This window comes from Lissotriton vulgaris, unplaced genomic scaffold (assembly GCF_964263255.1).
Source record: "Lissotriton vulgaris unplaced genomic scaffold, aLisVul1.2 SCAFFOLD_1590, whole genome shotgun sequence".
NCBI lineage: Eukaryota > Metazoa > Chordata > Amphibia > Caudata > Salamandridae > Lissotriton > Lissotriton vulgaris.
This window is the reverse complement of record NW_028248079.1, coordinates 271,127-288,538: the sequence shown is the minus strand read 5'-3', so window position 1 is coordinate 288,538 and position 17,412 is coordinate 271,127. Positions and strand designations below refer to the sequence as shown.

General features: G+C 42.4%; 1 protein-coding gene across 1 annotated transcript in view; it reads left to right on the top strand.

Moving 5' to 3' along the window:
- The window catches only part of LOC147664936 (F-box only protein 10-like), a 255,189-nt gene that overhangs the window by 116,960 nt on the left and 120,817 nt on the right, over positions 1 to 17,412 (top strand). Inside the window, exon 6 of the mRNA XM_086949877.1 lies at positions 7,569 to 7,879. Within this exon, the coding sequence (XP_086806003.1) occupies positions 7,569 to 7,879 (311 nt within the window). The remainder of the gene's footprint in view (positions 1 to 7,568; positions 7,880 to 17,412) is intronic.

The window sequence follows — 17,412 nt, the reverse complement described above, 5'->3', positions numbered from 1 at the left end:
TTTACATCCGTTAACACACCGACAGTCTTCCAAAAGTTACTCACACATATACTCACACATGCAAAAAAACTATTGAACATCCATTTATTTGCATATACAGCTATACACACACTACCACCTTATTCCTAAGGAAACTTACACATACTTACTCTCTTAAACAATCACTTATAGAATCACATACTTATTTAAACAGGAACTCTTACAATCTCTCACTCTCACATTTACTCACTTATATAAATCAATACTCCATATACTAGAATAAAACATATGTATACACACTCATATATAAAACATATTTATTTTTTCAGAAAGACACACATTCACTGGATGGTGTCATCAGTGATGTCATGAGTGATGTCACTGACCATGTCATGAGTGATGTAATATGTGACGTCATCAGCAGTGCATTGCAGGCGCGCAAGTTATAGTGAGTCCAACTAACTATAACGTGGGAATTTCAATGGTTTTATATCAGTAAAATTTCCAGCTAACTATAACTGGTGTGAAACCTATGGTTTTTTCAGTGAATTTAATAGGTTTTTTAAATGCTAATTCCTAACTATAACTGGTGTGAAACCTATGGTTTTTTCAGTGAATTTCATAGGTTTTTTAAATGCTAATTCCTAACTATAACTGGTGTGAAACCTATGGTTTTTTCAGTGAATTTCATAGTTTTTTAAATGCTAATTCCTTTGTATATCGAGTTTCTAACCTTTTTTTTTTTTACAATTTGCTGTTTTTTTTTAAGTATTCATTTTTTTTATATAATTTTTTTCTTTTGCGCTCTGGGTGCGCGCTCCGGGAAGCTTTCAGCTAAGCTCTCCTGTAAGCTTCTCCGAGAGCTCATCTGAAAGCGCACCCAGAGCGCAACTGTCGTTCGTGAAAAAAAAATATGAATGAAAAGTTAATAATAATGCAAAACATTTCGTACCATACAAATAAAATTTGTTTTTTTTAATATGGAAAATGATTATGCATTTCTATAAAAGATTGATGACGTCACTTCGGCGCGCAACGTAAGTGCCCTCGGAAGCGCATACGTGCGCGGCGCATAAACGCACGGAAAAGCGCCTACGATCGCGCCACGTTTGCGACCCGGAAGCGCCTACGATCGCGCTGCGTAAACGCACCCGGAAGTGCTCCGGAGCGCGCAGCGTAAACGCGTCGGGTCATGTGACCCTAAAATAACACTTTTCATTGGTTGCTAACAGTTTTTTTTTACAATGAATGAAATCCCCACCCATTTCCTTCACTTCTTCTTTCACTTTTGTGACTGAAAGACCTGCCTTTTTTGCTGCTCCATATTCCTGGATTCATCATGGCTGCCAGACCATCCAGCAGTGAAGATGATTTCATTGATGAAGAGCCTCCTACCCCAAAGGTGAAGGAACATTTCATCTGGAAATTTTTTAAGTTTCCAGAAGGCCAGAAGAAGGTGAATGCACCAAAAGTAGAGTGCAGGATCTGCAAACAGGTCCTGTCACGGGGTAACCCCCAAAAAAAATACTCTTTTGGCAACTTCACCATGATTCGCCATGTGGAGAGGAGGCACCCCCAGAATTTTTCCCGGGAAAGTGTCAGGGCTCTGGCACAGGAGGTTCCCAGAGATGGGGCCTCTACATCAACAGGAGGAGCAACTTCTTCTGGAAGAGAACAATCTCAGGGGCAGGTAGCAAACATTCAACCTGCATTCAACCATGGGGTCGTCAGATGCAGATACTGCAATCAACTCCTCACCTATGGGGAGCAAAGTGTCCTGCTCATGGTTCGGGCATTGGAGAACCATCACTGCCCTTCCCACCCCTAATTTTTTTCTTTTCTTTTTGCTCCTGTTGAGCAGTTTCTATTCCCTGTTTTTGTTCCTCTTCAGTTAAAAGAAGAAAACCAAAAGTTCTTTTCAGAACTACCTCCAATTCTCATCAAAGAGCTATAATCTTAAAAAATGAAGAGTAAGTGAAATATAGTGCATTGATAATTGAAAGGAGAATGAGTAAGAAAGAACAGAAAGGTATGAGAGGTGAAAGGAAGTGAAGTAGGAGGACTGAAAGAAGGTGAGTGTTAGAAAAGAAAGTTATGACACAGTGAATAAACTGGAGGCCTCATTTCTGAAAAGTGACGCATCGCTACGTGAAAATAGCGATGCGTCACTTTTCTGGACGCACTCCTTATGACATTCCAGATATGTCATATTTAATATATGACTAATCAATTCGCAAGGAGTTACAGATATGTCAGTATTTCTGACATATCTGTAAACACAAAAGTAACGCATTGCAGGAGTGCGTCACAAAAGTGACGCAACTCCAATAATGTGTCCTTTCACATGGAAAAAGCACCATGTGAAAGGTTTGCTGTGAAGCAGGCGCAAGATTTTGGCGCAACTGCATCCTAAAAGTGACGCACTGCGTCATTATTACCAAGCTTTTTGCAAGGAACACCCCCTCTGCATGCATTATACCTGACACTATTTTTTAAAAAGTGACGCATCTAGGTACATGGGTCACTTTTTAAAACTCTGCGCCATATTGTATCTGCATCAGGTATAATGTATGCAGAGGGGGCAATCCCTCGCAAAAAGCTTGGTAATAACAACGTACTGAAATCTATGAGATTTCCCTGCGTCACTTTTAGGATGCTATTGCGTCAAAATTTTGCGCCGGCCTCGCATCACTTTTATGTTTACACATATGTCAGAAATACTGACGTATCTGTAACTCCTTGCAACATGATTCGTCATACATTAAATATGACACATCTGGAATGTCATAAGGACTGTGGACAGAAAAGTGACGCATCACACCAGCAGTGTAATAAAATGTGCCTCGTTGCACTATATTTAAAGGATGCAACAGCATCCTAAAAGTGACGCAGTGAAATCTCAAACATTTCACTGCGTCGCTATTACAAAGCTTTTAGTGGGAGAACACCCCCTCTGCATGCATTATACCTCACGCAGATATAATGTGGCGCTTGATTTTAAAAAGTGACCCATCTACCTAGATACCTCACTTTTTAAATATAACGCAACGCAACACATTTTTTTACACTACTGGTGCAATGCGTCACTTTTCTGTGCGCACTCCTTATGACATTCCAAGTAACGCATTGCTGGAGTGCGTCACAAAAGTGACGCAACTCCAGTAATGTGTCCTTTCAAATGGGGAAAGCAGCATATGAAAGGTCTTGCCTCAGTCTAACACCTGCTGTAAAGCAGGCACAAGATTTTGACGCAACAGCATCCTAAAACTGACGCAGTGAAATCTCAAAGATTTCACTGCGTCGCTATTACAAAGCTTTTTGCGGGAGAACACCCCCTCTGCATGCATTATACCTGACGCTATTTTTAAAAAGTGACGCATCTAGGTACATGGGTCACTTTTTAAAACTCTGCGCCATATTGTATCTGCAACATGATTCGTCATACATTAAATATGACACATCTGGAATGTCATAAGGAGTGCGCACAGAAAAGTGACGCATAACACCAGCAGTGTAATAAAATGTACCTCGTTGCACTATATTTAAAAAGTGACGCATCTAGATAGATGCGTCACTTTTTAAATATTGCATAACAATGCGCATTTTTTTACACCGCTGGTGCGTCACAAAAATTGACGCACAGGAAGCGCAAAACTAACAGCGCAAGGCCTTCATAAATATGGTCCTGGATTTTCCCCGTGCTTCGCCGGTGCGCGTACCATGCGCTTCCCCCGCGCAAAACGAAAAAAAATTTTTAATGCCCTGCAGGACCCTATTTTAGTCCCTACATCAAACCTAGGGGGTCAGAGGGGGTCTACTCTTCCCCCTTATGGTCATTTGCCCCTTTTTTTTTCAAACCCCTTGTGTCTCGATTTTACCGAGACACAAGATGGCGGCCGCTCCGCACTGTTTAGAATGTTTACAGACAACTGAGATCCAATCAGCTTCCTGCGCGCAAGTCGCGTGTCGCGCCTGGAGCGCACTCCGGTGCGCGCACGGGAGAGCGCCTATAGATATATATATTTTTTTGAACCTAAATTACTCAAAATCCACTGGAGCACATATCTTGAGACATAGCAAAGGCACATCGGGCTACCAGTCCCTACAATTTTGCCAAGTTTGGTGGAAATCCATTCAGCCGTTCGGGCTAAAAGTGAAATCGACCGCCCTATGGAAATTAACATGGGGAAAACGCGTTTTGGGACCCCCCTTTTATCTCGGCCCCCGCTTGACGAATCCCCCCCAAACTTTCAGGGAAGGACCGGACCGCCATGAGACCATTTTCCTGAAAATTTCAGGCAGATTCGTCAACCGGCGCCAAAGTTATTCAAAATAGAATGTTGAGATTTAACATTGAAAATTATCCTAACTATAACTACCTACTGGCGACCGCCAGTAGGTAATATATATATATATATATATATATATATATATATATATATATATATATATATATATATATATATATATATATATATATATGTATATATATATATATATGTATATATATATATATATGTATATATATATATATAATTGTTAGTAAAATCAAATTGTCTTGACTAACACCAGACCTAAAAGTGATCACTTAGAAGAATTCACTTCAGAAGGCTTTCTTCGTTCATCAGCACAGTTCAAAGTGTGAGCAGAGACCTTGAAACAAATAAATACATTCTTATTTGGGAGGAGCTTGAATATTGAGGAATAGGGTCTTATGCAGACTTAAAGAATGGAGAATGTATGTTTCGTTTAACCGCACATTCATCAGCATAAGAACTAATACATGGAGACAGATTACTTGAGTAAAGCCTGGAAGGGGGCACACAACCCAGAGGAATAGCAGCTGGCCCATATCTGGCTTTCCGTTTACACTGCTACATAATTGACAGGCCATCGAGTACAAGTACCAGTCCTTGTGCAGATAAATTGTATTTTACGCGGAAAGCTAATTTCTCTAATACAGAGTAATTCCAGTCAAGTGCTTTGATGTTTCGGTTTCAGCGCACTTACTGCTGGAAACCTCACCAGGGCCATTTAGTTGATATGGTCTCTCTTTCAATGAAAATTAGAAGCAAAATTGTGAAAGTAAGCGTATCAAATAATAAATGTTCCTACTGAGCAGCTAACCCAGCATAAAATCATACCTCGAATTAGCCATTAACAAAATTACCTGAAAAGGCATTTTAGGCAGACAAACAACCATGTAGCCGGAAGGCCAGGAAACAACTTATTTATCAACAATTGTTTTACAGACTTTTCTGCTGAAAAGCCTGCGTGCTTAAGTGCCATGGCAAACAACCAATTCCAAGAACCGGTTAGGTCTTCAAAATCACTTTTCACTAAATGTCAATTCTTATTCAATCATGGTGCGAAGGTCCGCCAGAAAATAAATAATTGCAAACATTTAGCCTAATTACAAAAGAGGTCATTTGCACGAAGATTCCGAACAAGGTTCTCGCTTATTTTATGGCCGGATGCTTGCTGGAAGGATTTACTTAAGTGCCTGAGTGGTTTGCTGCAAAGAGCCTGTCTGGTCAGGACTGCTCACAGATCTGAAAAGGCAAATGGTCACTCACTGTCAAACATGGTCATCCCTTTATATTGTTGGAAAGCATTTCTTGTTTTGCAAATAAGCTGAATTTGGTAAAAGATCTTCCATCAACAGACCGATATATGAACTCGCGTGTGTAATTGGGAGACAGGTCAGCTCGCCAGTAAGATCAAAATGATACTATTTACTTCTCTATCAGACCATAAATTCCAGCGTTTTATGTATAGGTCAAATGATTATTACTGGCGTTGGCACTATCTATTGCTCAGTTTATTCCAGGCCAGAATCTTATATCCTTATTTGGTGGTGGTTAGGCCTTGTCTTAAAGGGCTCACAGTTGTCCAATTATGGGGGTTGCACTCTGGAAAAATCCTACTTTAGTTTCAAGAGAAAAATATAGAATACAATTTAAAAAATCCCTTGGTCAAAAAATCTCAAACTACACTGAATTGCTACTTCACAAGAAAAGTGCCACATGCCTTACAAAGTTTTCAGTTTTTTTAAAACTCAAACGTTTGAGTAAAAAAAAAGAGAATTTTAGCAGAAGTTTCACATGAGTAAAGGGAATCCAAGGCAACGTCTCTCGTTTATTCCCGCCTCCCTCATTTGGGGCAAGCTGTAGTATACGCTCTGCTTTAATAGGCCCATGACTAGAAGCTGCCGGCGAGAGTGTGCTGTGGCACTTCTGGAAGATGAAGACTTTTGGTATGCAAGCGCTTTGTAAAATAAATAAATATAAATCCATATAAATTTATATCAATCTCTATAGTGTCATCTCTTTTCTATTTACCTCTCCACTGTTTCATATATTTCCCTTTGATTCACTCACAGGCTGGCTGCGTCTCTTCTCAGGACACATTGGCACGCTTACAAAGGATACACGTCCTTCTCTCATAACTCCATGGAAGACCATTGCATTAGTAAAAAATCAAATTAAAATGTATAGGGTTTCTTTATTTGGAGCGGTGTATAATGTCTATAAATATATTTCACTCTAATCATATGCATGCGGTTCCTTACTCTAAGCGTTCTCAGAGAGAACCAAACTGCTGTTGTAATAGCAGTAACATGTTGCATATAGGGCTTGCTGCTGCAGGCTTGTTATTTCATAGCACCGCAGTTAACCAATTTATAGCACTTATTGATTTAAGAATTTAGAAAAACAAGTATTGACGGGGCTCGAATGTGTGAATATTGCACACATCACTACAGTCACCGAGCTTTCCCATCGGGTTTGTGAAGGCGTAAGGAGGTAATTTCCGTATTTCATTTTTCACATGGGTATTTATTTAGAGAGGGTTTTCTCCAGCAAATTCACCCTTACCAAGTGTAATATGCATATGTTTATAGGTTAATTTCAGATTTTTATATAAAAAAATTCTTGTTTCAACTTTTATCCCATCCCTCCTCTCTCTGACTCATCCCAAACCTTTCTGACTATGAACTCCCAAACATTCTTCAAAAACTGCCCCTTCCTTTTTTAGCCATGTCTCCTAACAGGCGTACACAACCACTACTTACAAAAACAACTTATTGCTGCCCCTTTCAAATCCATTGCCATGATTCTATCCTTACTCTAAACTCTACAAAAAACACAAGAAATCAAGAGAACAGCCCTAACACAACTAATGCAGAAAGGAAATAAAATAAAATGACTAATCTACTAACCTCTAATTTGGGGTTCCGGAGTAGTGTGCTACTCACCACAAAGCGCTTCAATGCCTCATCAGGGATAGGAGGAAGTATATAAATACAGATTTACAATTACAATATCGGGTTAGAATTTACAGAGCATTCTGACTATTACACCAAAGAGGCTCTAGATAACCGCAGGAAGAGGGATATTCGATTGTGTATTGGTATGAAACTTTTACATAATAGTGCGTCCTAAGGGCACTGGTATAAAGTATTACTAAAACTTTGCGTTGTGACAGCTTTTTTATTTAGGATGTCTTGATTAAATGCCATTGATTTATGCAAACTCCATCTGGGAAAAAGTACCTCATCTCATTTAATTTGCATTTTTCCTTCTTGATAGCGGCTGGACTGTACATCAAAAGTAATGAGGCACTCAACATCGTAGCCAATGCCATCCATGCCAACCAAGACAGTGGCATTGCTGTAGTTCAAAGCTCTCAGCTGATGCGTATTGCCAACAACAGCATCTCCTGCAACAGTTCAAGTGGTGCACTGATTGAGGCAGGGTGCAGGGTGGAGCTACGTGGGAACGGCATCTACGACAACAACAGTCATGGAGTATCTTCGAAGGGAGACGGAGTCGTCATAGAGAATGATATAATCGGAAACCATGGAAAAGGACTCCATTTACTCCTAACCGCAGACATGAAGGTGTGTATGAGACTTTCTTGAAGCAGGGCCGATCTTTTCCAATACTTTTCGTTTCTCTGTAGTAAATGTTGATAGTTCTATGTGGTCTCTTACTGTGAGCCACCATTTTTGGGATTCTTTTATTGATCACAAAAAAATACATTGAAGGACACTTGAAATGAGATGGAGGCCTTGGGGACACAGTGTCAAGATAGTTGGTCAACTTGCAATGAAATAGAAACATTTTATTTACTAAATTAAAGTGCAAAATTATTGGAAGCTTTGTGAACTGATGGAGTATTTTGCTAACGAAAAGATTTGTGTAGGATATGTCGACTGGATTGAAGAAATATTAAATATACCTTTCAGTCAGACCAGAAGGGATCCAAACCATGGTTGAATAGGAGCAAATGCTGTCTATTGGGTTCCAGTATTATCCTAATATTACAACTTGCCTAGATTACACATGTATGAAGAAGCATTTTAATCTAGACCTATTATGTACCAAGACACTTCCCATATTACTAAGAAGGAACACTATACTAAAGGTTTCAAGAGGACAACATTCCAAACAAGAGTGACAGGATGCAGCAACTTAAGCACAAGACAAAAATAATCATTATTATTGTTATTAGGTTTATGCTGACGTGATGCCCACCCTAAAAGTAACTGTTAGTAGTATTCAATACAACAAGCTGTAGCTTAAAGTCTCTAATGTGACAAAGATATAGAGGCACTCAGCTACAGGAATGCTCTCAAACATTAATGGGATCACAGATAATCATTGCTCCAACTCTCACCTTCCATGGGGCATTTAATGTGAGGCTGGCTCCTGCTCAAACTTCTGTAGCGAAAAATCCCTAATTCTCGTCTCTTGAACATATTACATGGCTCTTACGTAGGTCAGAATAATCACAAGTGGGGACATACAGTCACTTGTGCTTCAAAGGTCATTTAATATTTCAGGCAGTCTCTGCAGTGAGTCGTACTCCATTTGACTGAAATAAACATGTTCTCTATTACAAACAACGTTTTGAGATCAAATGAACAAAGTATTAAATCAAGATTCGAAAGCAGGAAGGTAAGACAATGTGTAGTGTTTATTTTAGACTCATACTTGAAACCGCACCACTTACATTGACAACAGGATCCTCCTCCTCCGTTACCTCCGTTCACCCTCACACCCCAGAACACTCGCCGCTACATGAATAACAACCTCACGCAACATTGCAAGACCAGGACTATATACGCAGCAACACAAGACGAGCACATAACTTGACCACACAAGCCTAGGACTCAACACAAAGTCAGAGTGAAAGAGAATGCCTTTAAGTACTCACAGCAAGGTACGTTGAAACTGAGGCATAATTAAAAATGTCTTTGCCGTAGCAAGGGAGCACTGGGCCCATAATGTAAGCATGTAAGTTGTACTCCATTCCTCCTGGTTGGGTAGTGTTAGACAACTAGAACCGGGTGAGACCTGCACTGAAGTGCTATTGCAACTTTGATGATTATGCCCCTATTTTAGATGAGTTTTTGTATTTTTTTAAAATCCCCATGAATAGTTAACAGATTTAATGCCAATTTATCAATCTTCCTTGTGTAACTACTTGTAGAGTGCTACATGGTAGCTCAAAATCAGGAATAATTGGATTTTAAATTCAGTCTATTTCCAATCACGACATGGCAAAGAAAGGAATATGAAATATTCAACACAACGTGATAGAGATTCATAAAAACAAACATATACACATGAAAGTATATGTGGGCATGAAGTGTCTTGAATTACTCTGTAACAGCTTTACCATATCTTTAAGCATTACAGCAAATTAAGGTGTGAAAGCATAGGCAGCTTGGTGGGGTTTTGTAAAGTAATCAAGTCCCATAGAGATTTGAACTGGACGACTAAAAAGTGTCACCGGAGCTCATTTTGGGTTTGGCCGGACAAGAGAACTGTTGTAAACATACGGGAATTTCACGCTGCCAATTCTGCTGCTCCCCCATTTCATTTAGAAGCAGGGGAACCGCTACATTTCTAGTGTTGGAGCTTCATCTAGGTCTGCCCTTGGATGCCTGTGACCCAGAATCAAGTTCATAATAGGGCAGTTGCATCAATGTGTTGGATAACCGGCAATATTTAAGGCAGACATTTCAATTCATATTTTTCGTAACCTAGACCACCATGATAGGTCTGGAGGTCCCAGGCTGGACAATTCATCACTGGCCGTTAATAATTTGTTTTGCAGAAACCCCAATTTGGAAGATTGTTATGTTGGGCAAAACAAAAAATAAAAATACAATTCTACAACTGCTATGACAAGGCAACTCTCCAGTTAACTGTTTTGTCAAAAGTGCTTCCAACCTAGTGGTGGAAGCACTTTCAGCAAAACATTCCCCCCCATCAGGGTGGGGATCCTTAAATATGGCACCTGATTAGTTTTTATCTCCTCTATTACCTCCATGGGTGACCACCTAGTTCACCTATTGTCACCTAAATTTGCAAACAAATTCAAAGTGTTTAAGAAATTATTTTGGAAAGTTTGGTATAGATTCATCTAGAGATGCCAAACATTAAAGCAAGAAGAAAGGTGCCGACTAATAGGAACTGTAATATAAACTTGACCATAGCTCACAGTTTCAATTTATAAATTAAGGAGTTAGCAATAGCAAATTGTTAGATAATGCTGCATCCAGAATTTTAAATCCAAATGTTAGTGGTCTGTGACTTTCACTGCTGCTGACCTATCTGTTCCAAACTTTGTAAAGAATGTGTTTGAGCAACTGAAATATGTTTTGACATGTTATTGGGATGGAAAAGCCCTATGCATGGGAATGGATGTGCACCACTGCCCTGTGTGGCACAATGCACTGATGTATGGATCCCTAATGCAGACTCATGCATTGCGGTATTGTTGGACCAGGATAGGTGCCCAAAGCACTACCCTCATAGTGGCGGAAGGGCACTCCCTTCACCAGGAGTTAAGCAGCACAAGCGTGGTGGTGGCAGCATAACATGTAGTGAACAGTAGGCGTAAACATGTCCTTTCTATCCTGTGTCACTGGAGTGAGGCATACTGGCTCACTCAATGTTTAAGTTCTTCAGTGTTGAAGTGGTGTATCTGCACTTGGTGTATGTGTGCCTGGGAAGGGTACAATACAGGGATAATGCAGCACTGAGCAGTGCATTCCTGGTGAATGCATGTGTTGGATGGGTATATACCTATGAGTGGTGTAGTACCTGAAGGATGTAGAGCTGTGCAGTGTGCGCAGGATAAGTGCACATGCTAGGGTTATGTGTATCTGAGAATTCTATAATACAGGAATGGTAACGTGTGTGCATGTTAAATGCATATGCTGGATGTATGTGTGCCTATGAGTGGTACAGCACATGAAGGAAATACTGCTGGGCAGTGCTGGCATGCTAAATGCATATGCTAGATATATATGTGAGTGCTGCAGTACAGGGATGATACAGTGTGTGTATGCTGTATACATGCACGGGGTGTATGTGTTCCTGTGAATGGTGCAATACATGGAGGGCCCTGGGTTCCATTTTGGGAGACCCAGGCCTGCATGATGAAACATGGAGTGGAGGTAGAGATATTCCCCCAGACCGATTTGTGTATTGCTGCATTTCTGTAAGCTGGGTGAGATACACACTGGCGAGGGAAGAGTGACGCTTGCCTTATACACTTCAACAGGTGCTCTTTGATTCAGTGAGAGCTCACAAGGAAGGGGTTTGGCCATATCTCCGGAAGGAGATGGGACTGATGAGAGAATCCTAAATAGTAGGGCTCGGGCCCTTGTAACATCTTTTTGATGCATATATCACTGTAGCTGACATTAAGGTATGAACTCTAGTCACTCCCATGGCCAGTGTTGTGGGCCCATCAGCTTTGGAGACTCTACTGCTGTGATAGACTGCTTTTCAAGACAAAGAGATAGCAGAGTATTGGATACTTTAAAAGAAGCAGAACCCCAACATAAAACTTCAAAGCCTCAGACCCTAAATCACATTAGCTGTCTGGAAATGAGCTATAAGAAGGGGAGTTTGAGACCTTCAAATATGTAATCTGCCAAGCAGCCAGATGGGCTGAGTGAGGAGGGGAAACTGTAAGAATTCTGTTTTTGAGCTTGTTGAGGGGGACTTCACCCAGGGAATCCAAGACCACCTGCCCTGGAGCCTGGACCACCAGTGCCTGCCTGCTTGCCAAGATCAGTGTGCCCTATGAGGAAGAGGTGAGCATTGGAGGGAGCAAGGTTCATTGGGGAGCCCTGTTGAGTGGACTCTGTGCGAGGTGAGGAAACAGCTGTTGCACCCCCATATGCCAGCAGAGGGACGACCTGAATTTAGCCTTGTGCAGTGCTGTGCTGATCGGGTCGAAACCCTTGCTTAGGGCAGAGTCTGCGACCCCTTGTGAAAGGCTGTTTAGTTTTTTGTTTTTTTTTAAACGAAGTCTCTATAATGAATTAGATATTTTAATATGTGGCTCCATGATTTATGACTGAACTGAAAATGTTAAAACCTGGAGCTGATTGTCTTATGAACCCCCCAAATATCCATTCATGGTCACCCTAACCTCTTGCTTTCTCCCCTGCAGTATTCACTCATAGCCTGCTCTCATACCCCTTTGCAAGCTTTATCTTGTGTTCTGTGGGACATCTACCTCTCACCCTTTGAATGGCAAACCCAGTGGGATGGACTTATGCTTCTCGGTCAATTTTAGACACCCTTGTCCACACTAATCTTTTAAAGGCAGAACAAGTAAGATTCATTCACTTCACACAATGAAAGGCACACAAACATGAGTTGAGGTTTCAGATTACAAAGCTGAGGACGGAGTTCGTTTTTTAATGGTCAGCTAAACTAAAGACATTCACCCACTGATCTTAGGGGCAGGGGGAATTTAATTCCACAGGTTTATTGGTAGGTGTACATCATAACATAAAATGCTTGCCTGCAGAGTACTCGCTTCTCAAGAAGGACTTTTGATGCTATTTTCAGATCCTTTGGAAATTAAAAGATTAACTCCACAACTGCAGCTCTAGAGTAGCCTGCAAACCTCAAGGTCACCTAAATAACTCCATCTCAAAGTTCGGTTTGGGAAATATATTTAGTGACTGGCCAGGTTGCCTTAGCGTATAATGCTCCTTGGAAAGCCAGCAGAATAAGTTGAGTGTGCATGTCACTTCACTAGATTAAATACTGCAATTTGGATGATTAGGTGGAACTTGCCAAATGTACACACGTGGGCTGGGACAGATAATACAGTGCTTGGGAATTACATCAGGAAATCATACAAAAAGTGCAATAAAAGGGGGTGTGGCTTGGCTTCAGCCGAAGATGGCTGGACATCAACTGAGCTCCACTGCGTGCGTTTGCCTGGCACCGATATCCGGACAGAATAGAAAATCTGCATACCGGGGGTGCCGAAAGCCTGAAATACAGCGGGCCCTCACCCAGGGACCAAGAGGAGGTGTTATGAGCCACAACCCTACCCCCTGCCACTGCGACGGAGTTGGAGAACCGCAGAGCCGAGCAGCCTTCTAGACGGGTTGATTACGCAGCCGCTGGATTGGAGGAGGTTCGGGCCTGGCCGGGATCCTCGTGAAAAGGTAACAGCAAAGGTCCAAATAGCCAACCTCCAGTCCACCACAAAATACCTAGAGACACGAGTACAATCGCTGACACAACAGGCCTCTTTTATGGCGGCGAAGCTTGAAGATCAAGAAGGAACGGCAAGGAGAAACAACATTAGATTGGTGGGGGTGCCTGCAGGGTCAGAGGGCCTCAGTGTGGGCCTTTTCTTAGAAGACTTAATACTAAATACTCTGCACCCTAAATGATTGTCCAATTTCTTCTCGGTTGAGAGAGCACACAGGGCACCAGCACCCCCACCAAACCGGGTGCTCCTCCTTGCACGATATTAGCAAGGATTTTGAATTATCGTGACAGAAATGCAATTCCCTAAGCAGCAAAGACGAGAGGAGATCTCCATTATGAAAATACCCTGGTCCCCTTCTACCCCGACTTTACCATGCAGATCCAGCCACAGCTTCAAAGCATGAAAAGAGAACTCCGAGAACGCGGCCTCAAGTACATGATACTCTTAACCTGCAAAACTTCGGGTTGTAGTGGAGAGAAAGACATGGCACTTCACATCCCCTGAAGGACCCTGGGAGTGGCTGGAGGGCTGGCATGTTGCTGGTCAAGGTGGTGGCAAAGGAGAAAGACGAGTTCGCGGGTATGCCAGAGAGAGACGAGACTGAGGATGACCCACAAAGGAATCAGACCGAAGGAGAGGCATCAGAGACAATATGATGGACTGTAAGGTGTCAATGTTTTCTATAATTATGCTTGGTCTTTAAGGTAAGAAGGTGTGTGACTATGGTTACACGCTGACCAGGGGAGTGGGAATTGGTTGATTCTTGACGAGAGGAGATAAATTGGGAGGGGATGCACGCTGGCATTCCAGAGGTACTTTACAGGACACTAATCGACTTGAGGGCAACTCTGGATTCAAGTACAGAACTGAGCGACAGGGGTATAGGTCGTTAATGGCAGACATGGAGTGATATGTAGCAGTGAGTGGCCAGTGGGAGGGGCAGACTCTTAACCTCTGTTCAGTGTATATTCCTCCCAAACTAAATGCACCAACGCTGGGCTCTCTGCTTCTGAAGCTACCAGATGGAAAGTTGGTTTTGGGAGGGGATATGAATGATGTGGTCAACATAGAATTGGATCTTTGGGAGGGGCGGCTTCTGGGAGGAGCCCAGTCACTTTGCAAGATTTTATATTAGCCATTGGCATGGGCAACATATGGCGACATCAGCAGCCAGAGTCCAGGCAATTTACACACTTATCTGTGGCACACCAGAGCCTGGCCCGCTTAGACTATTTGAACACACACATGGGTGACTTTAAAAAGGGCCTTACACGTGGCGCAGGGAGTGTCGGACCACCCACCGGTTGAATCAGTGCTTGAAGGTCCGATAAGGGACCACGTTTTAACCCTTGAGGCATTCGCTGCTTATTATGAGGCTCTACATATGTCCACATATGAGATGTCAGGTGCTGACTGTGAGAAATTTCTGAGAGATGTGATCCTCCCCCAGCTTACAGAGGAAGACCTTGAAATGTTAGAGGAAGACCTTACAGTAGTGGAACTGAGTACCGCAGCATGTATCCTGCAATCTGGGAAGGCAGCACAGTCAAATGGCCTACCAGTGGAATTATTCAAGTGCATGTTGGCTAACACAGCGGAAAGCCTTTTTAATATGTTTTAAGGGGTCAAGAAAAATGGCACCTTACCAGAGGACCAAGGAACAGCGGTGATAGTAGTGATCCCTAAAGTGGGTAAACCACCAATAGACTGTGGGTCGTATAGACCCATCTCATTCTTTAAATACGATGCAAAAGTATTTGCCAAGGCTGTTCCTTTGCTTGTGAACCGTGAATACATCACTGATTCATTCTGATCAATCCGTATTTATGCCGTATAGGGGACGCAACAGAATCTAAGGAGGTTATTTGGGATCATGCATGTGACTGAATCCTCTTTTATGGAACCGGCGGCTCTTCTGTCCCTAAATGCTAAAATGGCATTTAATAGCATGGAATGGAGCTATCTTTTTGCTGTTCTAACATGTCTTGGTTTAGGACCTAAGTTCATGGGATGGGCCAAGCTTCTCTACACACATCCGCTGCCAAGCGTATGAGGTAATAACTCGAGTGCAGGGAGTTTGCCTTCCAGAAAGGTACGAGACAGGATTGCCCCCCTGTCCTTAGTGCTCTTTGGATTGGCGGCCTGGGTGCTACAAGATCCCCCTATATGGGGCATCCCATTGGCTAGAGAATGGGATGAAAGACTCTCACTCTACGCGGACGATGTCCTATTATATGTCACAATACCCGTGCACTCCATCAATAGGATTTTACAGATTTTCCACATATTTGGGAACTACTCAGGATATAGTATAAATTGGGACAAGTCCCTACTGTTCCCGCTAGTTGGGGGAATACCAAGATTGACATTTAGATGCCAGGTCCCAATCGAGATGACTGGTTTTAAATACCTGGGGGTGTACATGACTAGAAAGGAACCTGGCAGTTCAATTGGACAGATTCTGTAGGGATGCCCAGCATAGGCGGAAGCTTCCACTCTCACTGATCACTCTTCCACACCTGCTATGCATTTTGCAAAACATGCCCTTTCCAATCCCACAAGCTTTTTTCCAGAAGGTGAATCCAGAACTACAACCTACTTTTTTGGAGTGGCGGTATCTCCCATATAACCTTAAAAAAGTTGCAGAGAGGAGTCTATGATGGAGAGCTAACAGTGTTACGAAATATTATTGGACCGCCCAGTTAGTCATAGTGAATGATAGGGTATTTGGAGACCGAGTTGATCTGGCTTTCACAGTAGACAGGATGGCTATGGGCGACAGGGGATAGTCCCCTCTTGTGTACTCCCCTCTTGTGTACCACAGGAAGAGAGAGCGGGTCTGCCTTTCCATATGCGAACAGTAGTGAAGGCACGAAGAGTGGCCACAAGATGTCTGGGTTTGGAGGGTAGATTGATGGAAATGATGTCACTCTGGGACAGCGACCTTCATGGGGGATTAACAGGGCTTTGGCAAATGGGAATTAATTGGCCTGGAAAAATAGGGTGACATATGAAGGGGACAGGCCTACGTCTCCTTTGCTACTCTTCAACAGGAACATGACCTGGGGGAAAATGAGTGGCTCTGATACTTACAGTTGTGTCACGCAGTGCGGGGTCACATTCATGAGGGAGAGTTGTTGACACAGGCGGCCCTGCTGGAAGACCGATTATTGACAGACCCTTTGACCGACAAGGCAATCTCGATAATATATTTAAAAAAATGGATGAATAACTCCCCGGATCCATTGTGGCCACTAAAGGCAGCTTGGGAGAGTTACGTTGGTCCATTAAATGATGAGGACTGGTTAGAAGCTATGCAGGGTCCACAGGAGGTGGCCATACGGTCTCACTTTAGAAAGAGCCAGTTGAAGATTTTACATAGAATTTGCTACTTAAGGCCACTGCTACATCGCTTGAGATGAGCTGAGAATTCATTGCGTCAACAGGGATGGGACGAGTGGTACACCTGCTCTGGGACTGTCCATTGATTCATAAATATTAGACGAAACAGGAAGGATTATGGCAGAGGTGGTCGGGCTGGAGGTCCCCTTAGGAGATAAGTTGCATCTGCTGCTTATCCCTGGGGGTAAAACCTGGCCAAGATATAAAACTAATTTGGTTGGCACTGGCCATGGTGGTGGCAAAACGCAATATAGCACGGGGCTGGGGGGCGGTACAAATACAAGGCTAACAGAACGCGTAATAATCATAAAAAACATTATTGATTTCCTACCTTAGCACATCAGCAACATTCATATTCCCTTTGAAATATTCTCCATATACTGGTTACCAAGTATGCGGAGTTCCCCAAAAATCTTGTCTGTGGTAGCCATAGTGAACGGAGCCAAAAACTGTTATCTAAATTTTAACAGACACCTTGTTCTTGGG